At 49.4% G+C, this 19,148-nt stretch overlaps 1 protein-coding gene across 2 annotated transcripts in view; it reads left to right on the top strand.

The window, feature by feature from the left end:
- Positions 1-19,148, top strand: part of LUZP2 (leucine zipper protein 2) — a 1,110,632-nt gene that overhangs the window by 543,581 nt on the left and 547,903 nt on the right. For both annotated transcript variants that reach the window (XM_069738799.1, XM_069738800.1), the window contains exon 5: positions 2,602-2,664. In XM_069738799.1, the coding sequence (XP_069594900.1) occupies positions 2,602-2,664 (63 nt within the window). The remainder of the gene's footprint in view (positions 1-2,601; positions 2,665-19,148) is intronic.

Here is a 19,148-nt window from a genome sequence, read left to right on the forward strand (position 1 = left end):
ATCCACATACCCCTCTTCCTTCTGAGCCTCACAATGTATCTAAACCACACTGAGCATCCACATGTTTGGCATTTTTTAGTGATCAGCACCCACCTATTTTATGAATGTCTATTTCCAGAAGCATGAGTTGGGCAAAATGTACTGGTCCCTACAATATACTGGCCACTCAAAGTACTGGCCACTACAACAGCAATATGCAATTTTTACTCTGCAATATCCACTGATGATTGTTTCAGGTAAACTCCTATGGATTCAAAATCATCACTACACTTGTAGATAAATTCCCTAAGGGGTATAATTTCCAAAATGAGGTCACTTGAAGGAAAATTATGTTGTTTTAGCACTTAGGGGCTCTGTATATGGAGTCTGCAAATCTTTCTAGTAAAATCTGCGCTCTGGGAGCAAATAGCACTCTTTCTCCCTCCAAAGTCTTGCCATGTAGCAGTACAGTACAGCCACATATGGGGTATTTCCACATTCTGCAGAAATTGTGGGATACATTTTGTGCCATTTTGTGCCATTTTTACCCATTTCCCATTTTGAAAATATATAACCTGGGGCTAAAACTAAATTTTGGTGGTAAAAATTGAATTATTTTCTTCTTCACGACCAAATGGTATACCATTCTGTGACCCACCTGTGGTGTCAAAATCATCAATGCACCCCTATATGAATTCATTGTGAGGTGTAGTTTGAAAATGTGGTCTCTTATGGGGGTTCTACTGTTCTAGTACCTTAGGGGCTCTGCCAATATGACATCGCACCATCAAACCAGTCCAGCAAAATCTGAACTCCCATATGACGCTTCTTCCCTTCTGAGCTGTGCACTGTACATTAAAAGTAGCTTTTGATCACATATGGGGCGTAGTGAGAAAAAATTGCACACATTTTTGGGTTCATTTTCTCCTGCTATCATTGTGACAATTAAAAAACTTGGGGCTAAAACAACATTTTTGGATGACAAATATGTTTTTTTACATTTTCACAGATCAAAGTTATAAACTTCTGTGAAGCACATGGGTTACAAGATTCTCACCACCCATCTAGATGAGTTCTCTGAGGGGTCTAGTTTCTAAAACATTGTCACTTGTGGGGTGTTTCCACTTTTTAGGAACAATAGGGGCACTGTAAACGTGACATGGTGCCCGCTAATGAATCCAGCAAGTTTTGCATTAAAATAGTCAAATGGCGCTTTCATTCAGAGGGTTATTAGTGTACTCAGGAGAAATTGCACAACAAATCGTATGGTGCAAGTTCCTCTGTTACACTTGGGAAAAAGCAAAATTTGGGGCTAAAAAACATTTTTGTGGGAGTAATGTGAATGTTTTTATTTTCTCACTTCAATGTTATAAACTTCTGAAAAGTACCTGGCAGTTCAAGGTGCTCACCACACATCAAGGTTAGTTCCATGAGAGGTATATTTTCGAAATCGGTGTAAATTGTGAGGTGTTTCCACTGTTTAAGCACTTCAAGAGCTCTCCAAACGCGACATGGCGTCCGCAAATTATTTCAGCAAATTTTACATTCAAAAATTCAAATCATGCTCCTTCCCTACCGAGCTCTGTCATGCACCAAAACAATAGTTTTCTCCCACCTATCCCCATATGGATGTACTCAGGAGAAATTGCACAATAAATTGTAAGATGCAATTTCTCCTGTTACCCTTGTGAAAGTGCAAAATATGGGGCTAAAATACATTTTTTTAGGAAAAATGTGATTTTTAAAATGTTCAAATATCAATGTTATAAACTTCAGAAAAGCATTTGGGGTGTTCAAGGTGCTCACTACACATATAGATAAGTTCCCAAGGAGGTATAGTTTCCAAAATGGTGTCACTTGTGTGGGGGTTTCCATTGTTTAGGCACATTAGGTGCTTTCCAAATGCGACATGGTATTCGCTAATGATATCATTAATTTTGCATCAAAAAAAGTAAATGACACTCCTTCCCTTCCAAGACCTGCTTTGTGCCCAATCAGGGATTTTCCCCACATAAAGTGTATCGGTATAGTCAGGAGAAACTGCACAACAGATTTTGGGGTCCATTTTTTCCTGTTACCCTTGTGAAAATAAAAAAAAATGTTGGTCTAAAGTAAAATTTTTGTGAAAGAATTGTGGTCAGCTTTGTGAGTAAGGGCTCATCTAGATATCTGTGGATTTCAGTCCTATCTCAAAGAACGGACCGGCTGCCGGACTCCCAAACTGAGACTGACGGCCTCATAGAAATATATGAAGCTGCCATGCTTGGGTCAACAGAGCCGCAGTCAGTCCATGCTTTAGTGGTCCATGCTCAGTCCAAATTGTCAAGGATGTCTGAATGAGACCTTAGTGTGTTGAGTTTATTATGTATTATGTAATGGAGGGGCAACCAAAGTAAAGATTGAGAATTGATATGCTGGTATTTTTTATTCAGGAGAGAATTCAGCATGAATGGCTTGTGTTGAGGTTTCTCTGGACTTATTTTCTAGATTCCAATCTGAGAATTTTTTATTATCTGTTTTTAAAATAAATAAGACTTATTATTATAAAAGCTGCCTTTTTATCACTGTAGATTCACTATCAAATATTACACCATGATTAAATGTTTATTAAATATTTTTCAGATAAATTTCCTAAAAACTGAAATGGAACGTAAAAGTAAAATGATCAGAGATCTACAAAATGAGGTACAGTAAAGACACGTTATACTCTTCATGTGATTTAATGTTATCTATTCTTCCTTAACATACAGCCGAAATGAAATGGTGTCACCTACTGCCTTAGCAAAGTTGACAATGGATTAAACACTTTAGTTGGTTTGGCATACAAGACAAATCTATAGTTCAGAAGTTTACATGGATTCTGATGCTGAGGGCTGGAAAAGAGATGTTTTACAATTATATTGTTGAAATTGTTTTCAATGTTATACCTTTTAATAGAGCATGATTGTGGAAATAAATAGTCAGATGTTAAGCAACATGGTGCCTCGGTGGTTAGCACTATTGTTTGGAAGGACTGGGGTCGTAGGATGAAAAAAAAACCTGAAATTGCTTTAATACCTAGATTTCCCACAGTTTCACTGAACATTTTATGATTGATTTCATGAGATCCAAGAGATGTAGCTGTAAAATTCACAAAAAATGTAGAATTATCTGAAAATGGCCTACGGACAGCATCTGCTTGAAATTTGAAATATGTCCTTCTCCGAAACATTACATTTGATATTAAATTGGTCCTAATGTTTTAAAACAAGGATTCTGTGCTGCATTAGAGACAGGAATGCGAATTTATGTACTGTTCTGCAGAATATGTTTGTCCTATAAAACCAACAAGAAAGAAGAAATACAATTATGCTATGTTGTTTTTATATACTTCAAGTCAGTGTTGGATTGGGCTGTCTTGGACGAAACGTAGCATTGACTCTAGTGGCCCACACCACCACTATATATAAAGATCCATTAGGCATTATCCCTGTTAGAGTAAAATAGACTGAAAATCACATCTACCTTGATGCACAATTATGGTGACTTACCTTTTAGGGCATGAGCATCACTGCCGACTTTTTGCGAATCTTTGCTTTCTTGACAGTGCACAGTAAGCCAGGTGTACACACTCCAGCTTCTTTGGGGCACATCAAATCTCATGGCTGGCTGTCTCCTACCTCACCACTACCTCCATATTTAAAATAATGTCCCCATCTCTAGCCCCATTTAGTATAATTTTTCAGGGCGGTGGTATCATTGCAATATGCCACCTGTGATTTCTTCTCCTACTGCCGGCCTCTGATGGGTAGATATTGTGGAGCAATACTTTTCTACTGGATATGCATCTGAGGACATATATTCCACATACTAAAGGTGGCACCAGTGGTGCATAGTATGGTTTTAATTGTTATATCCTAACTTAGGGGCCTACTGGAAACCAGAGGCCCACCAGAGGATTCCTCTATCTCCTGGTGGTCCAGTCTCTGCCTGCCTACAGTCTTTTCCAAAGACTTGTTAGTAAAGTTGCAAACAAGGTGTACTGGTTTTAATTCAATGTAATGTATATTTATGAAGTAAAAATAAATGTAATAATTTAATCATGACTTCTTCCCATGTTTATGAGCCAACAGATAAAATGTATACAGTTTATGATTCCTAATTAAGCAGTAAAATAGAAGGAATATAGCAAACTGACTAAATGATAGGCATGAATAAAAAGCCTCACTAAAGATATTATAACTGACAAACAACCTCCGTGAAGTCTCGTTGACGTCTGGGAGCATAATTTGGCTTGGATCATTTTAGCGTCGCCTTTGCATAATTAATAGTGTTGAGCGATACCTTCCGATATCGGAAAGTATCGGTATCGGATAGGATCGGCCGATATTAAAAAAATATTGGATATCGCCGATACCGATACCCGATCCCAATGCAAGTCAATGGGACCAAAATATCGGAATTAAAATAAACCCTTTCTTTCCTTGTAGGTTCATTCTACATGAAGGAAAACAACTAAGAATAATGCAGGATGTATTTGGGGAGGTGGCGGAGACATTAAAGTCATAGAGGTTTAGCCCAATCAAATAGAATAGCATGTTTTTTTTTTTTTTTTAAAGACGTTCGGAGTGACAAAGATATTGACTATGTAAATTTTTTTTTTATTTTGTCAGATATTGATGTTTCACTATTCCACGCCCTTCCCCTTCTTTTTTTTTACTTTTCCCACATTTTCATCTTCATCATCATCAGCATCTTTGACATCAACTTCTTCTTCACCTTATTCATCTTCTTCTTCATCCTTTACCTTTTTTTTTTTTTTAATACATTCTTCATATTCATTTCATTCAACTATTATTATTCTTCCTATTCTACATATTCATTTTATTCAACTGTTATTATTCTTCCTATTCTACTTCTTCATCATATTCTCATTTGTGACAGGCATTCCCGTAGTTGTTATCTATAAAAGTTGGAAGATTACACCTTCCATTCTGCCAGTCACAAAAGTTACATTTGTCCGCGTTCAGTTTGGCCTGCAGCATCAGGCTTTATCCAGGGGCACCACGAGGAGGAACGGACTCACCCCCATACACTGCTTAGTCTTCTTCTGCATATAATTTAGATAATATCTTTTGCTCTGATATTAAGTGTTATGCTTAATGTTCTTCTGCTCTTTGTTCTGCAGCCTCTTGTTCTTCTGCTTCTCGGTCTTCCATGTCGTCGTCTCCAGGGTCGTCGTCTCCAGTGTCGTCGTCTCCGCCGTCATCGTCTCCGCCGTCGTCGTCTCCGCCGTCGTCGTCTCCGCCGTCGTCGTCTCCGCCGTCATCGTCGTCATCGGAGTGGTCTTCCGGGTCGTCGACGTTAGGGTCTTCAACTTGGAAATGTAGCAGAAGGTACAAGAAGGCTGAGAAAATGCCAAGAACCAGCTGATGGAACTGGAACTCGGATGGCTACCCAAAGGTTCAAGAGCCTATGGAACTACCGAGGACCAGCTGACGTTACTGGAACCCGGTTACTAAGCAGGAGGTACCTGTGCTAAAACGCACTACCAAGGACCGCCTGACGTTGGCGGAACTCGGATACCCAGAAGGAGGCACCTAAGCCAAAGGCTCTGCCCGGAACCAGCTGACGGTACTGGAACCAGGATGGGGAGCAGAAGGTACAAGAGCAAAAGACACTGCCGAGAACCAGCTGACGGTACTGGAACCCGGATGGGTAGCCGAAGGTCCAAGAGCCAATGGAACTACCGAGGACCAGCTGACGTTACTGGAACCCGGTTACTAAGCAGGAGGTACCCGTGCCTGAAAGCACTACCAAGGACCACCTGACGTTGGTGGAAGTTGGATACCCAGAAGGAGGCACCTAAGCCAAAGGCTCTGCCTGGAACCAGCTGACGGTACTGGAACCAGGATGGGGAGCAGAAGGTACAAGAGCAAAAGACACTGCCGAGAACCAGCTAACGGTGCTGGAACCAGGTGGTGGACCCGAAGGCCCACAGGAGAGGAGAGAACAGCTAGGCCGCGAGGCAGCCGCAGTTACCGAACCCCAACAGTCCTACAGGGGGAGCAGGGCCTACTGGCACTACAGAACCAGCCTTGACTACCAGTTCACGCAGCCCACATAGGAAGCTCCTAAACTGGAGGCACCCTGGAGTTGGCTAACCCGACCGCACCACGATGGGGCAAGCATAGGCGTCTCAGTGAGCTTGACACTACCCGGAAACAGCTGACGGTGCTGAAACCAGGTTTGGCACGAGGGAGTACCTGTGACAAAAACACTGCCGAGAACCAGCTGGCGGTGCTGGAACCCAGATGCGTTGCCCCAGTGTGCAAGAGCCAATGGCACGACCGAGGACCAGCTGACGGTGCTGGAACCCGGTTACTAAGCTGTAGGTGCCCGCGCTTAAAAGCACTACCAAGGACCGCCTGACGTTGGCGGAACTCGGATACCCAGGAGGAGGCACCTAAGCCAAGGGCTCGGCCCGGAACCAGCTGACGGTGCTGGAACCAGGTGGTGGACCCGAAGGCCCACAGGAGAGGAGAGAACAGCTAGGCCGCGAGGCAGCCGCAGTTACCGAACCCCAACAGTCCTACAGGGGGAGCAGGGCCTACTGGCACTACCGAACCAGCCTTGACTACCAGTTCACGCAGCCCACATAGGAAGCTCCTAAACTGGAGGCACCCTGGAGTTGGCTAACCCGACCGCACCACGACGGGGCAAGCATAGGCGTCTCAGTGAGCTTGACACTACCCGGAAACAGCTGACGGTGCTGAAACCAGGTTTGGCACGAGGGAGTACCTGTGACAAAAACACTGCCGAGAACCAGCTGGCGGTGCTGGAACCCAGATGCGTTGCCCCAGTGTGCAAGAGCCAATGGTACGACCGAGGACCAGCTGACGGTGCTGGATCCCGGTTACTAAGCTGTAGGTGCCCGCGCTTAAAAGCACTACCAAGGACCGCCTGACGTTGGCGGAACTCGGATACCCAGGAGGAGGCACCTAAGCCAAAGGCTCGGCCCGGAACCAGCTGACGGTGCTGGAACCAGGTGGTGGACCCGAAGGCCCACAGGAGAGGAGAGAACAGCTAGGCCGCGAGGCAGCCGCAGTTACCGAACCCCAACAGTCCTACAGGGGGAGCAGGGCCTACTGGCACTACAGAACCAGCCTTGACTACCAGTTCACGCAGCCCGCATAGGAAGCTCCTAAACTGGAGGCACCCTGGAGTTGGCTAACCCGACCGCACCACGACGGGGCAAGCATAGGCGTCTCAGTGAGCTTGACACTACCCGGAAACAGCTGACGGTGCTGAAACCAGGTTTGGCACGAGGGAGTACCTGTGACAAAAACACTGCCGAGAACCAGCTGGCGGTGCTGGAACCCAGATGCGTTGCCCCAGTGTGCAAGAGCCAATGGTACGACCGAGGACCAGCTGACGGTGCTGGAACCCGGTTACTAAGCTGTAGGTGCCCGCGCTTAAAAGCACTACCAAGGACCGCCTGACGTTGGCGGAACTCGGATACCCAGGAGGAGGCACCTAAGCCAAAGGCTCGGCCCGGAACCAGCTGACAGTGCTGGAACCAGGTGGTGGACCCGAAGGCCCACAGGAGAGGAGAGAACAGCTAGGCCGCGAGGCAGCCGCAGTTACCGAACCCCAACAGTCCTACAGGGGGAGCAGGGCCTACTGGCACTACAGAACCAGCCTTGACTACCAGTTCACGCAGCCCACATAGGAAGCTCCTAAACTGGAGGCACCCTGGAGTTGGCTAACCCGACCGCACCACGACGGGGCAAGCATAGGCGTCTCAGTGAGCTTGACACTACCCGGAAACAGCTGACGGTGCTGAAACCAGGTTTGGCACGAGGGAGTACCTGTGACAAAAACACTGCCGAGAACCAGCTGGCGGTGCTGGAACCCAGATGCGTTGCCCCAGTGTGCAAGAGCCAATGGTACGACCGAGGACCAGCTGACGGTGCTGGAACCCGGTTACTAAGCTGTAGGTGCCCGCGCTTAAAAGCACTACCAAGGACCGCCTGACGTTGGCGGAACTCGGATACCCAGGAGGAGGCACCTAAGCCAAAGGCTCGGCCCGGAACCAGCTGACGGTGCTGGAACCAGGTGGTGGACCCGAAGGCCCACAGGAGAGGAGAGAACAGCTAGGCCGCGAGGCAGCCGCAGTTACCGAACCCCAACAGTCCTACAGGGGGAGCAGGGCCTACTGGCACTACAGAACCAGCCTTGACTACCAGTTCACGCAGCCCACATAGGAAGCTCCTAAACTGGAGGCACCCTGGAGTTGGCTAACCCGACCGCACCACGACGGGGCAAGCATAGGCGTCTCAGTGAGCTTGACACTACCCGGAAACAGATGACGGTGCTGGAACCAGGTTTGGTACGAGGGAGTACCTGTGACAAAAACACTGCCGAGAACCAGCTGGCGGTGCTGGAACCCAGATGCGTTGCCTATCAAAGATTGTCTTCCTACAGCCCCAACTAGCGGTGTTGGAGCAAAGGGTATGCAGGGGGAGCAGAGTGTAGGTCGAAGCCTGCACTGGAGTCAGCTTTGTTTCTGCGTTGCGTTTGCAGGACACTTTGCCGGCTACACAGTGGGGGAACAGCAGGCGGTGCTGAACCCCACTAACACATTGGCTGGTGTTTTTCTCTGTGCAGCTAGCACTTCTGGGCAAAAACTAGCGGTGTTAGAGCCCAGGGTCAGCAGGAGGAGGAGAGGAGCAGAGTGTAGGCCGAAGCCTGCACTGGTGACAGCTTTTGTTCTGCTGTGCCTGCGTGGCGTTTGCAGGACACTTTGCCGGCTACACAGTGGGGGAACAGCAGGCGGTGCTGAACCCCACTAACACATTGGCTGGTGTTTTTCTCTGTGCAGCTAGCACTTCCGGGCAAAAACTAGCGGTGTTATAGCCCAGGGGCAGCAGGAGGAGGAGAGGAGCAGAGTGTAGGCCGAAGCCTAGTTGAACCAATTTCAAAGGTAAACTTTAACCACCCCTCAGGTGTTCCAAAGTACAAGAGCCACACCTTGTGCAGCATTAATGCTGCACAAGTAAAAGGTTGCTCTATTAATTTTTCTACTTGCACACGCTGAATGCAACACGTACACAATTTAGCCCATGCTACAGTCAAACTGTAGTTGAGGCGTGACTTGTATTTTTAAGGAGACGCAGCACAGGTGTCCCAAATAACGCCTTTGTGCTTGGCGCAGCTTCCTGAGCATTGTTTTTTGCTGTACAGGAGTCTGCGCTCTTGTGTTATCCCTTGGCAATGCCCTGTTAGCGCTGCCCGTCTTATGACCTCATTTCATGTTGGCTGCTGCGGTTAACGATGGCCATAAATCCCAGACCCACAGTGCCTTTTCATAAAGTCACACTGCGGTGCTGGGATTCGTGGCCTTGAGCAGTAAATATTTTTGACGCTCACACACGTCCTTACACCTGCTTCAGACTGGGCGACCTCTGCTGATCCCTTTTCGCATGCCGCGGCCATGAGGCTGCACAGTCAGAAGAAGGCGGAAGGAGATGAGTGACGACAGGCGAACATATGCACTGCTCGTGCCCATAAACCACACCCTCGCTGACAAAATAAATAAGACAACGAGGGGCGTTGTTTCACGCAGGGCGGATGCACAGGCGCAGCCAGCTAACCATGATGTCAAAAGATGGGAAGCGCTACCAAGGGGGGTACTGCGTATCATTAGAAAGGAAAGTCACACCTCAGGGACAGTGGAATGGTCTCAATGAGACACATTTTGTACGTGTTGAGTTCCACGTGGGCAAGGAGAAAAACTCAGCCACCTTGTACAAATGCAGCAGTACTGCTGAACAAGGTGGCTGTTATACATAGAAACACCTGGGGGTGGGGGGCAGGCTCCCTTCAATTTCAGTTCATGTGCCTGCATGGCGTTTGCAGGTCACGTTGCCGGCTACACAGCTGGGGAACAGCTGGCGGTGCTGAACCCCACTGACACATTGGCTGGTGTTTTTCTCTGTGCAGCTAGCACTTCCAGGCTAAAACTGGCGGTGTTATGAGCCCAGGGTCAGCAGGAGGAGGAGATGAGCAGAGTGTAGGCCGAAGCCTCCACTGGTGGCAGCTTTTGGTTGGTTGTGCCAGCGTGGCTTGTGCTGGACACGATGCCGGCTACACAGCAGGGGAACAGCTGGCGGTGCTGTACCCTACTAACACATTGGCTGATGTTTTTCTCTGTGCAGCTAGCACGTCCGGGCAAAAACTGGCGGTGTTATAGCCCAGGGTCAGCAGGAGGAGGAGAGGAGCAGAGTGTAGGCCGAAGCCTAGTTGAACCAATTTCAAAGGTAACCTTTAACCCCCCTCAGGTGTTGCAAGGTACAAGAGCCACACCTCGTGCAGCATTAATGCTGCACAAGTAAAAGGTTGCTCTCTTAATTATTCTCCTTGCACACGCTGAATAAAACACGTACACTATTTAGCCCATTCTACTGTAAAACAGTAGTGGAGGCGTGACTTGTCTTTTTAAAGAAAAGCAGCCCAGGTGTCGAAAATAACACCTTGGTGCATGGGCGCAGCTTCCTGAGCGTTGTTATTTGCTGTACAGGAGTCTGCGCTCTTGTTATCCCTTGGCCATGCGCTGTGAGTGCTTCCTGTCTTCTGACCTCATTTCATGTTGGCCGATGCGGTTAGCGGTGGACATGAATCCCAGACCCACAGTGTGTTTTCAAAAAATCACACTGCGTGGCTGGGATTCGTGGCCTTGTGCAGTAAATATGTTTGCCGCTCACACATGTCCTTACACCTGCTTCAGACTGGGCGGCCTCAGCTGATCCCTTATTGCCTGCCACGGCCATGAGGCCGCACAGTCTGAAGAAGGCGGAAGGAGGGGAGTGAAGACAGGCGAACATATGCACTGCTCGTACCCATCAATCACACCCTCGCAGTCAAGATATATGAGACAACGAGGGGCATTGTGTCGGGCAGGGCGGACGCACAGGCACAGCCAGCCAACCAATGATGTCTGAAGACGGGCAGCGCTAACAATGGGGGTGCTGCGTGTCATTAAAAAGGATAGTCACACCTCAGGGACATTGTAATGGTCTCTAATGAGACACATTTTGTACGTGTTGAGTTCCACGTGGGCAAGGAGAAAAAGTCAGCCACCTTGCACAAATGCAGCAGTACTGCTGTACAAGGTGGCTGTTATACATAGAAACACCTGGGGGTGGGGGGCAGGCTCACTTCAATTTCAGTTCATGTGCCTGCGTGGCGTTTGCAGGACACGTTGCCAGCTACACAGCAGGGGAACTGCTGGCGTTGCTGAACCCCACTGACACATTGACTGGTGTTTTTCTCTGTGCAGCTCGCATGTCCGGGCAAAAACTGGCGGTGTTAGAGCCCAGGGTCAGCAGGAGGAGGAGAGGAGCAAAGTGTAGGCCGAAGCCTGCACTGGTGGCAGCTTTTGGTCAGTTGTGCCAGCGTGGCTTGTGCTGGACACGATGCAGGCTACACAGCAGGGGAACAGCTGGCGGTGCTGAACCCCACAAACACATTGGCTGTTTTTTTCTCTGTGCAGCTCGCATTTCCGGGCAAAAACTAGCGGTGTTTGAGCCCAGGGGCAGCAGGAGGAGGAGAGGAGCAGAGTGTAGGCCGAAGCCTGCACTGGTGGCAGCTTTTGGTCAGTTGTGCCAGCGTGGCTTGTGCTGGACACGATGCCGGCTACACAGCAGGGGAACAGCTGGCGGTGCTGAACCCCACTGACACATTGGCGGGTGTTTTTCTCTGTGCACCTAGCACTTCCAGGCTACAACTGGCGGTGTTATAGCCCAGGGTCAGCAGGAGGAGGAGAGGAGCAGAGTGTAGGCCAAAGCCTAGTTGAACCAATTTCAAAGGTAACCTTTAACCCCCCCTCAGATGTTGCAAGGTACAAGAGCCACACCTTGTGCAGCATTAATGCTGCACAAGTAAAAGGTTGCTCTATTTAGTTTGCTCCTTGCACATGCTGAATAAAACACGTACACTATTTAGCCCATTATACTGTCTAACAGTAGTGGAGGCGTGACTTGTCTTTTTAAGGAGACGCAGCACAGGTGTCAAAATTTAAACCTAGGTGCTGGGCGCAGAATCCTGAGCGTTGTTATTAGCTGTACAGGAGTCTGCGCTATTGTGATCCCTTGGCCATGCGCTGTGAGCGCTGCCTGTCTTCTCACCTCATTTCATGTTGGCCGTTGCGGTTAGCAATGGATATGAATCCCAGGCCCGCAGTGTGTTTTCAAAAAATCACACTGCGTGGCTGGGATTCGTGGCCTTGTGCAATAAATATGTTTGCCGCTCACACATGTCCTTACACCTGCTTCAGACTGGGCGGCCTCAGCTGATCCCTTATCGCCTACCACGGCCAGGAGGCCGCACAGTCTGAAGAAGGCGGAGGGAGATGAGTTAAGACAGGCGAACATATGCACTGCACATGCCCATCAATCACACCCTCGCAGCCAAAATATATGAAACGAGGGGGGTTGTGTCGGGCAGGGCGGACGCACAGGCACAGGCAGCCAACCAATGATGTCAGAAGACGGGCAGCGCTACCAAGGGGGGTGGTGCGTGTCATTAAAAAGGAAAGTCACACCTCAGGGACATTGTAATGGTCTGTAATGAGACACATTTTGTACGTGTTGAGTTCCACGTGGGCAAGGAGAAAAAGTCAGCCACCTTGCACAAATGCAGCAGTACTGCTGTACAAGGTGGCTGTTATACATAGAAACACCTGGGGGGGTGGGGCCAGGTTCCCTTTAATTTCAGTTCATGTGCCTGCGTGGCGTTTGCAGGTCACGTTGCCGGCTACACAGCAGGGGAACAGCTGGCGTTGCTGAACCCCACTAACACATTGGCTGGTGTTTTTCTCTGTGCAGCTAGCACTTCCGGGCAAAAACTAGCGGTGTTTAAGCCCAGGGTCAACAGGAGGAGGAGAGGAGCAGAGTGTAGGCCGAAGCCTACACTGGTGGCAGCTTTTGTTCTGATGTGCCAGCGTGGCTTGTGCTGGACACGTTGCCGACTACACAGCAGGGGAACAGCTGGCGGTGCTGAACCCCATTGACACATCAGCTAGTGTTTTTTCTGTGTAGACAACACTTCCAGGTGGCAACTGACAGTGTTGAAACCCAGGGAATCAAAGAGGAGCAGAGTGTAGGCCGAAGCCTGCAGTGGAGCAAGTTGAAAGGGAACCTTTAACCCCCCCCCCCCCCAGGCATTTGTTGCTGAAAGAGCCATCTTGTACAGCAGTAATACTGCACATGGCAAATGGTGGCTCTGAAAATTATGCTCCTTGCAAACGCTGAAGTATACACTCATATAATGTGTCCCCTCACACTGTCAAACCGTCCCGGAAGTGGGACTTTCCTTTGTAATGTGACACAGCAAAGCCGTCATTCCAACCCCCTTGGTGCCGTGCGCCACCTCCTCAACGTTGTTTGGTTCTGTCACGGAGCCCGCGCTGTAATGTTATCCCTTGGCCATGCACAGTTAGCGGTGCCCGTCTTCTGACATCATGTAGGTGTCAGGCTGGCAGTGCCTGTGCGTCCAAGCTGCCCGAGATCCAACATTGCAGTGTCATCTAATGTAGTCCCACTGCGGACCAGGGATCCATGGGCATGCGCAGTGCATATCATCGCCTCTCACTCACCTCCTTCCTGCTTCTTCAGACTGTGCGGCGTCACGGCCGTGGCATGCTATTAGGGATCAGCTGACGCCGCCTAGTCTGAAGAAGCGTGAAGAAGGGGAGTGAGAGGCTAGTATATGCACTGCGCATGGCCATGGATACCAGGCCCACTGTGGGATCACATTAGACGACACTGCGAGGTGGGATTTCGGGCAGCGTGGACGCACAGGCGCAGCCAGGACGACAACAAATGATGTCAGAGGACGGGCAGCACAAACTGTGCATGGCCAAGGGATAACATAACAGCGCAGGGTCCATGACGGAATCAAACAACACTAAGGAGCCAGCGCACGGTGGCAAGGGGGTAGCAATGACGGCTGTGCTGCGTCACATTACAAAGGAAAGTCCCACCTCCGGGACGGTTGGACGGTGTGAGGGGACACATTACATGAGTGTGTAGTTCAGCGTTTGCAAGGAGCATAATTTCAAGAGCGACCTTTCCCTTGTGCAGTTTTAGTGCTGCACATGGTGGCTCTTTCAGTAACAAACGCCTAGGGGGGGGACAGGTCCCCTTACATTTTAGTTGTGCCAGCGTGGCGGTCGCATGACACGTTGCCGGTTACACAGCTGGGGATCAGCTGACGTTACTGAACCCCAATAACACTGGGTCGTATGTTTTTACTGTGCAGCCTGCACTTCTGAGCCACAACTGGCGGTGTTGGAGCCCAGGAATAGCAGTTCAGGTGGTAGAAAGATGAACACAGCAGGAGACCTGGATGACACCCAATTACTTAATCAGGCAGAGGAGTGGCAAATTCCTGCGAGATCCAGGCCTGGTTCATTTTCAGGAAAGTAAGCCGGTCAACGTTATCGGAGGACAGTCGCATGCGACGGTCTGTTAGTACACCACCTGCGGCACTAAAGACACGTTCCGATAAGACACTAGCCGCAGGGCAAGCCAGCACCTCCAATGCATACTGGCTTAGCTCTGGCCATGTATCCAGCTTAGAGACCCAAAACTTGAACGGGGAAGAGCCGTCTGGGAGTACAGTAAGAGGGCAAGCCATGTAGTCTGTCACCATCTGACGGAACCGTTGCCTCCTGCTGACTGGAGCCGCCGGTGATGGTGTAGACATTTGGGGCGGGCACACAAAAGTGTGCCAGAGTTGTGCCATACTGGGCTTGCCTTGAGCAGAGGCAATGCTTCTGCTCCCTCTTTGGGCAGAGCCTCCCCCACTGCCTCGACGCACTGAGCTGCTTTGTAAAGCACTAGCAGCACTCCTCTCAGTTGGACAGGAGAAGATGATGGAATTCACCAGTGTGTCGTGGTACTCCCGCAATTTACGCTCCCGGGTCAACGCTGGGATGAGGTTTTGGACGTTGTCCCGGTAGCGAGGATCGAGGAGGGTGAACACCCAATAATCAGGCATGTTGAGAATGTGGTCGATGCGGCGGTCGTTTCTCAGGCACTGCAGCATGAAATCCACCATGTGCTGCAGACTGCCAACTGGCCCAGAAACGCTGTCCCCTGCTTGAGACATGATCTCTGACCGCTCGTCGTCACCCCACCCTCGCTGTACACACTGACCACTGGACAATTGTGTCGCTCCCTCCTCTGGACGGAGCTCTTCCTCCTCCATTGACTCCTCCTCATCCTCCTCACAAATTGGCCCCTGCGTACCCCTTAGTGAGGAACCACGTGGCGCTGACTCTCCAGAAGCTGATGGAAAAGGTGACTCCTCATCCTCCACCTCTTCCACAACATCATCCCTTAACCCTTGCAAAGTTTGCTGAAGCAGGCAGATAAGGGGGACAGTCATGCTGACTAGTGCATCATCTGCACTTGCCATCCGCGTGGAATAATCAAAAGGACGCAAAACCTGGCAGACGTCCTTCATAGTGGCCCACTCTGTGGTTGTGAAGTCTGATCGGCGCTGACTGCGACTTCTTTGCGCCTGATGCAGCTGGTACTCCATAAATGCTTGCTGCTGCTCACACAACCGCTCCAACATATGTAACGTGGAATTCCACCGGGTAGGTAGGTCACATATGATGCGGTGTTCCGGAAGGCGGAATCGGCGCTGCAGAGCAGCAATGCGGGATCTGGCCAAGCTGGAACGCCGCAAGTGAGCACACTCTAGGCGGACCTTGTGCAGCAGGGCATCAAGATCCGGATAGTCCCTCAGAAAACTCTGCACAACCAAATTGAGCACACGTGCCAGACATGGGATGTGAGTGAGGTTGCCAAGGGCCAAAGCTGCCACCAGATTTCGGCCATTGTCACACACTACCATGCCTGGCTGGAGATTCGCTGGCAGTAACCACACATCGCTCTCCTGCTTGATGGCATTCCAGAGCTCCTGCGCTGTGTGGCTTCGATTCCCCAATGAAACAAGTTTCAAGACGGCCTGCTGACGTTTGGCCACGGCTGTGCTCATGTCGGTCATAGGTAAACGTTCACGGGTCCATGTGGAGGTGGACTGTGACGGCTCCTGCAGAGTTGATTCTGAGGAACTTGTGTAAGAGGAGGAGTCAATGCGTACAGACTGGATTCCTGCAATCCTTGGAATGGGCAGGACACGTCCTGCGCCACTCACACGATCTGTACCTGGCTCAACAACATTAACCCAATGGGCAGTGATGGAAACGTATCGCCCCTGTCCATGCTGACTGGTCCACGCATCGGTGGTGAGGTGGACCTTGCTACTGACGGCGTTCAGTAGCGCATGTTTTATGTTTCCCTCAACATGCCTGTGCAGGGCAGGGACAGCTTGCCTGCTGAAGTAAAAGCGGCTGGGCACCTTGTACTGTGGGACTGCCAATGCCATCAAGTCACGGAAGCTGTCAGTCTCCACCAGCCTGAACGAGAGCATTTCCAGGGACATCAGTTTGGCAATGCCTGCATTCAGAGCCTGTGCTCGGGGGTGGTTGGCCGAGAATGCCCGCCTTTTCTCCCATGCCTGTACTACCGATGGCTGTAGAGTAGACTGGGAGTGTGAGGATGACTGGGAAGGTGGTGCTGTGGGTGGAATTACACAAGGTCTCTGGACAACAGTGCCAGAGGTTCTTCCATGGCGATCCTGGGAGGAAGCCAAACCAGCTGTGCGTGAGCTGGAGGAAGAGGCAACACGAGCTGAAGAGGTGGTAGCTGCCGCTGTTGGTTGGCCTACATCTTCAGTGTGTTTCTGTAACTCCACCGCGTGCCTGGTCCGCACATGTTTCCACATATTTGTGGTATTGAGGTTGCTGACATTTTTCCCTCTTTTTACTTTCTGATGACACAGCTTGCATTTGACAAAACAAATGTCATCTGCAACTGTGTCAAAAAAGGACCAGGCACTGCAAGTCTTGGGAGCGCCCTTTTTGGCTTTGGAAAGAGACAGGCTCCTAACGGGTGCCAAAGTGGAGGCTACAGGCTCCGCAGTCTTCCCCTTCCCTCTCCCTCTTTGGCCCGTAAGGGGAATCTCTTCCTCAGAGCTGCTCCCACCACCTTCCTGTTCCTCACACCACGATGGGTCAACGACCTCATCATCTCCACTACCCTCTGCCACCAACTGCTCCTCCTGGGTAGTCTCGGCAGCACAGTACGCACCAGAAAGCGGCACCTGAGTTTCATCATCAGATGCGTACTGCGCTGTGGTCACCGGAGACACTGGCCCACCCGCCTCTTCAGAGTCAGAGAGACAAAGCTGTTGGGCATCACTGCACACTGCCTCTTCTTCCATTTCTCCAATGCTGCTTGGCTGGCCCCCTGTTTCCAAGCCAAGAGATTCAGAGAAAAGAAGTAGAGACGGCTCCTGTCCTGGGCTCTCTGACTGCCTGGCCAATTTGGCAGGTGGTGAAGAGACAGATGGCTGCTCTCCAGTGGTCTGTGCCTGAGAGGATGTGGCACTAACTGAAGTCGACGCCGAGGCGTTAGCTGCCATCCACCCGACAACGGCTTCAATTTGGTCTTCACGCAGCAGCGGTGCACGGCGCTCTCCGACAAAGCTGCGCATGAAGGACTGTTCCCTGCTGAAACTGAGTGATGACGAGTCACCGGCGCCCGCAGCAGGCACAGAATCACCACGTCCTCTCCCTGCTCCTCTCCCTGCTCCGCGCCCACGCCCACGTGCCTTACTTCCTGCCCTCTTCATCTTGGTTGACAGATAAAGATAAGCAGAAAAGTACTAAGGCCTTAGTGTGCTTACTCCTGAAATGCTCCTCCTAACAGGTATAAGAAACACTAATGTTGTAAAGTGTGGACTACACTTTATTATTTTTCAAATGTGGCCTACACAAGTGTTAAGTTGTGTTTGGTGAACTTTACTTTTTTTTTTTTTGCAGATCGGGCTACAGAGCTAGTTTAAATCACACGGAGACCGTGCAGACAGCCGTAAACGGCGCTGCAAGGCCCAAAAAACCTCCTCTAGGTTATCCTATTTAGTGTTTTTCCACTATTTAGCTGGAGACGGGTGGAAAGACACTAATAGGAAATTTTTTGTTTAAAGTTTAAACAGGCTGCACTATTTGAAAAAAAGTAAATTTTTTTTCAAGGTATGAGGCAGTAACGCACCCTGAGCTGAATCCAACCGGCTATGGCTGCACACAGACTACAGGGCGAGCTGCGCTCACACAGAGACCGTGCAGACAGCCGTAAACGGCGCTGCAAGGCCCAAAAAACCCCCTCTAGGTTATCCTATGTAGTGTTTTTCCACAATTTAGCTGGAGACGGGTGGAAAAACACTAATAGGAAATTTGAGAAAAAATGTGCAGCAGGCTGCACTATGAGCAAAAAAGGACAACTGTGTGAGGCAGTGTGAACCCCCCCTGAGCTGAATACAACCGGGTATATGGCTGCACACAGACTACAGAGTGAGCTGCACACACACACACACACACACAGAGACCTTGCAGAACGCTGTTAAAACAGCGCTGCAAGGCAAGAGCAAGGTGAACAGTGAAGAACACACAGCGTTTTGCTAAATTAGCCTTTGGAAAGGAAAATAAAGCAATTAGCTATCTCAACTGGCCCTCAGTTAGAACACAGCGTCCTGTCCCTAACTGAAATCACAGCAGAGTGAGCGCAAAATGGCGGCAGCGTTTTTTATAGTGCAGAGTGACATCATTTCAGCAGCCAATCACAGCCTTGCCAGTACTTACATGCCCACCATGCTAAACAGGATGTGCCCACACTTCCAATCATTCCTCATTGGCTGCTGCGTTCAGTTTGAATTCTGGGAACTTCCGATTCCGGTATCCGATACGCGGGAAGTATCGGAATTCGGTATCGGAATTCCGATACCGCAAATATCGGCCGATACCCGATACTTGCGGTATCGGAATGCTCAACACTAATAATTAATCAAAAATCTTAATCAACAATTAACTCGAGTACTTCTAGTGCACTTTATAGTTATAACCACAGATATCCTATAATCAATAAAATAGAAGATGTCGGGGAAATTGGAGGCTGGTAACTCACCTTTTCTAAAATCTTTTCTAAAATAGAAGATAAAGAGTTTTGTAAGTTACATTGAGACTTAAATATGATATAATATTGCTAATAATCATAGGG

This window comes from Ranitomeya imitator, chromosome 9, assembly GCF_032444005.1.
Source record: "Ranitomeya imitator isolate aRanImi1 chromosome 9, aRanImi1.pri, whole genome shotgun sequence".
In the NCBI taxonomy this organism is placed as follows: Eukaryota; Metazoa; Chordata; class Amphibia; order Anura; family Dendrobatidae; genus Ranitomeya; species Ranitomeya imitator.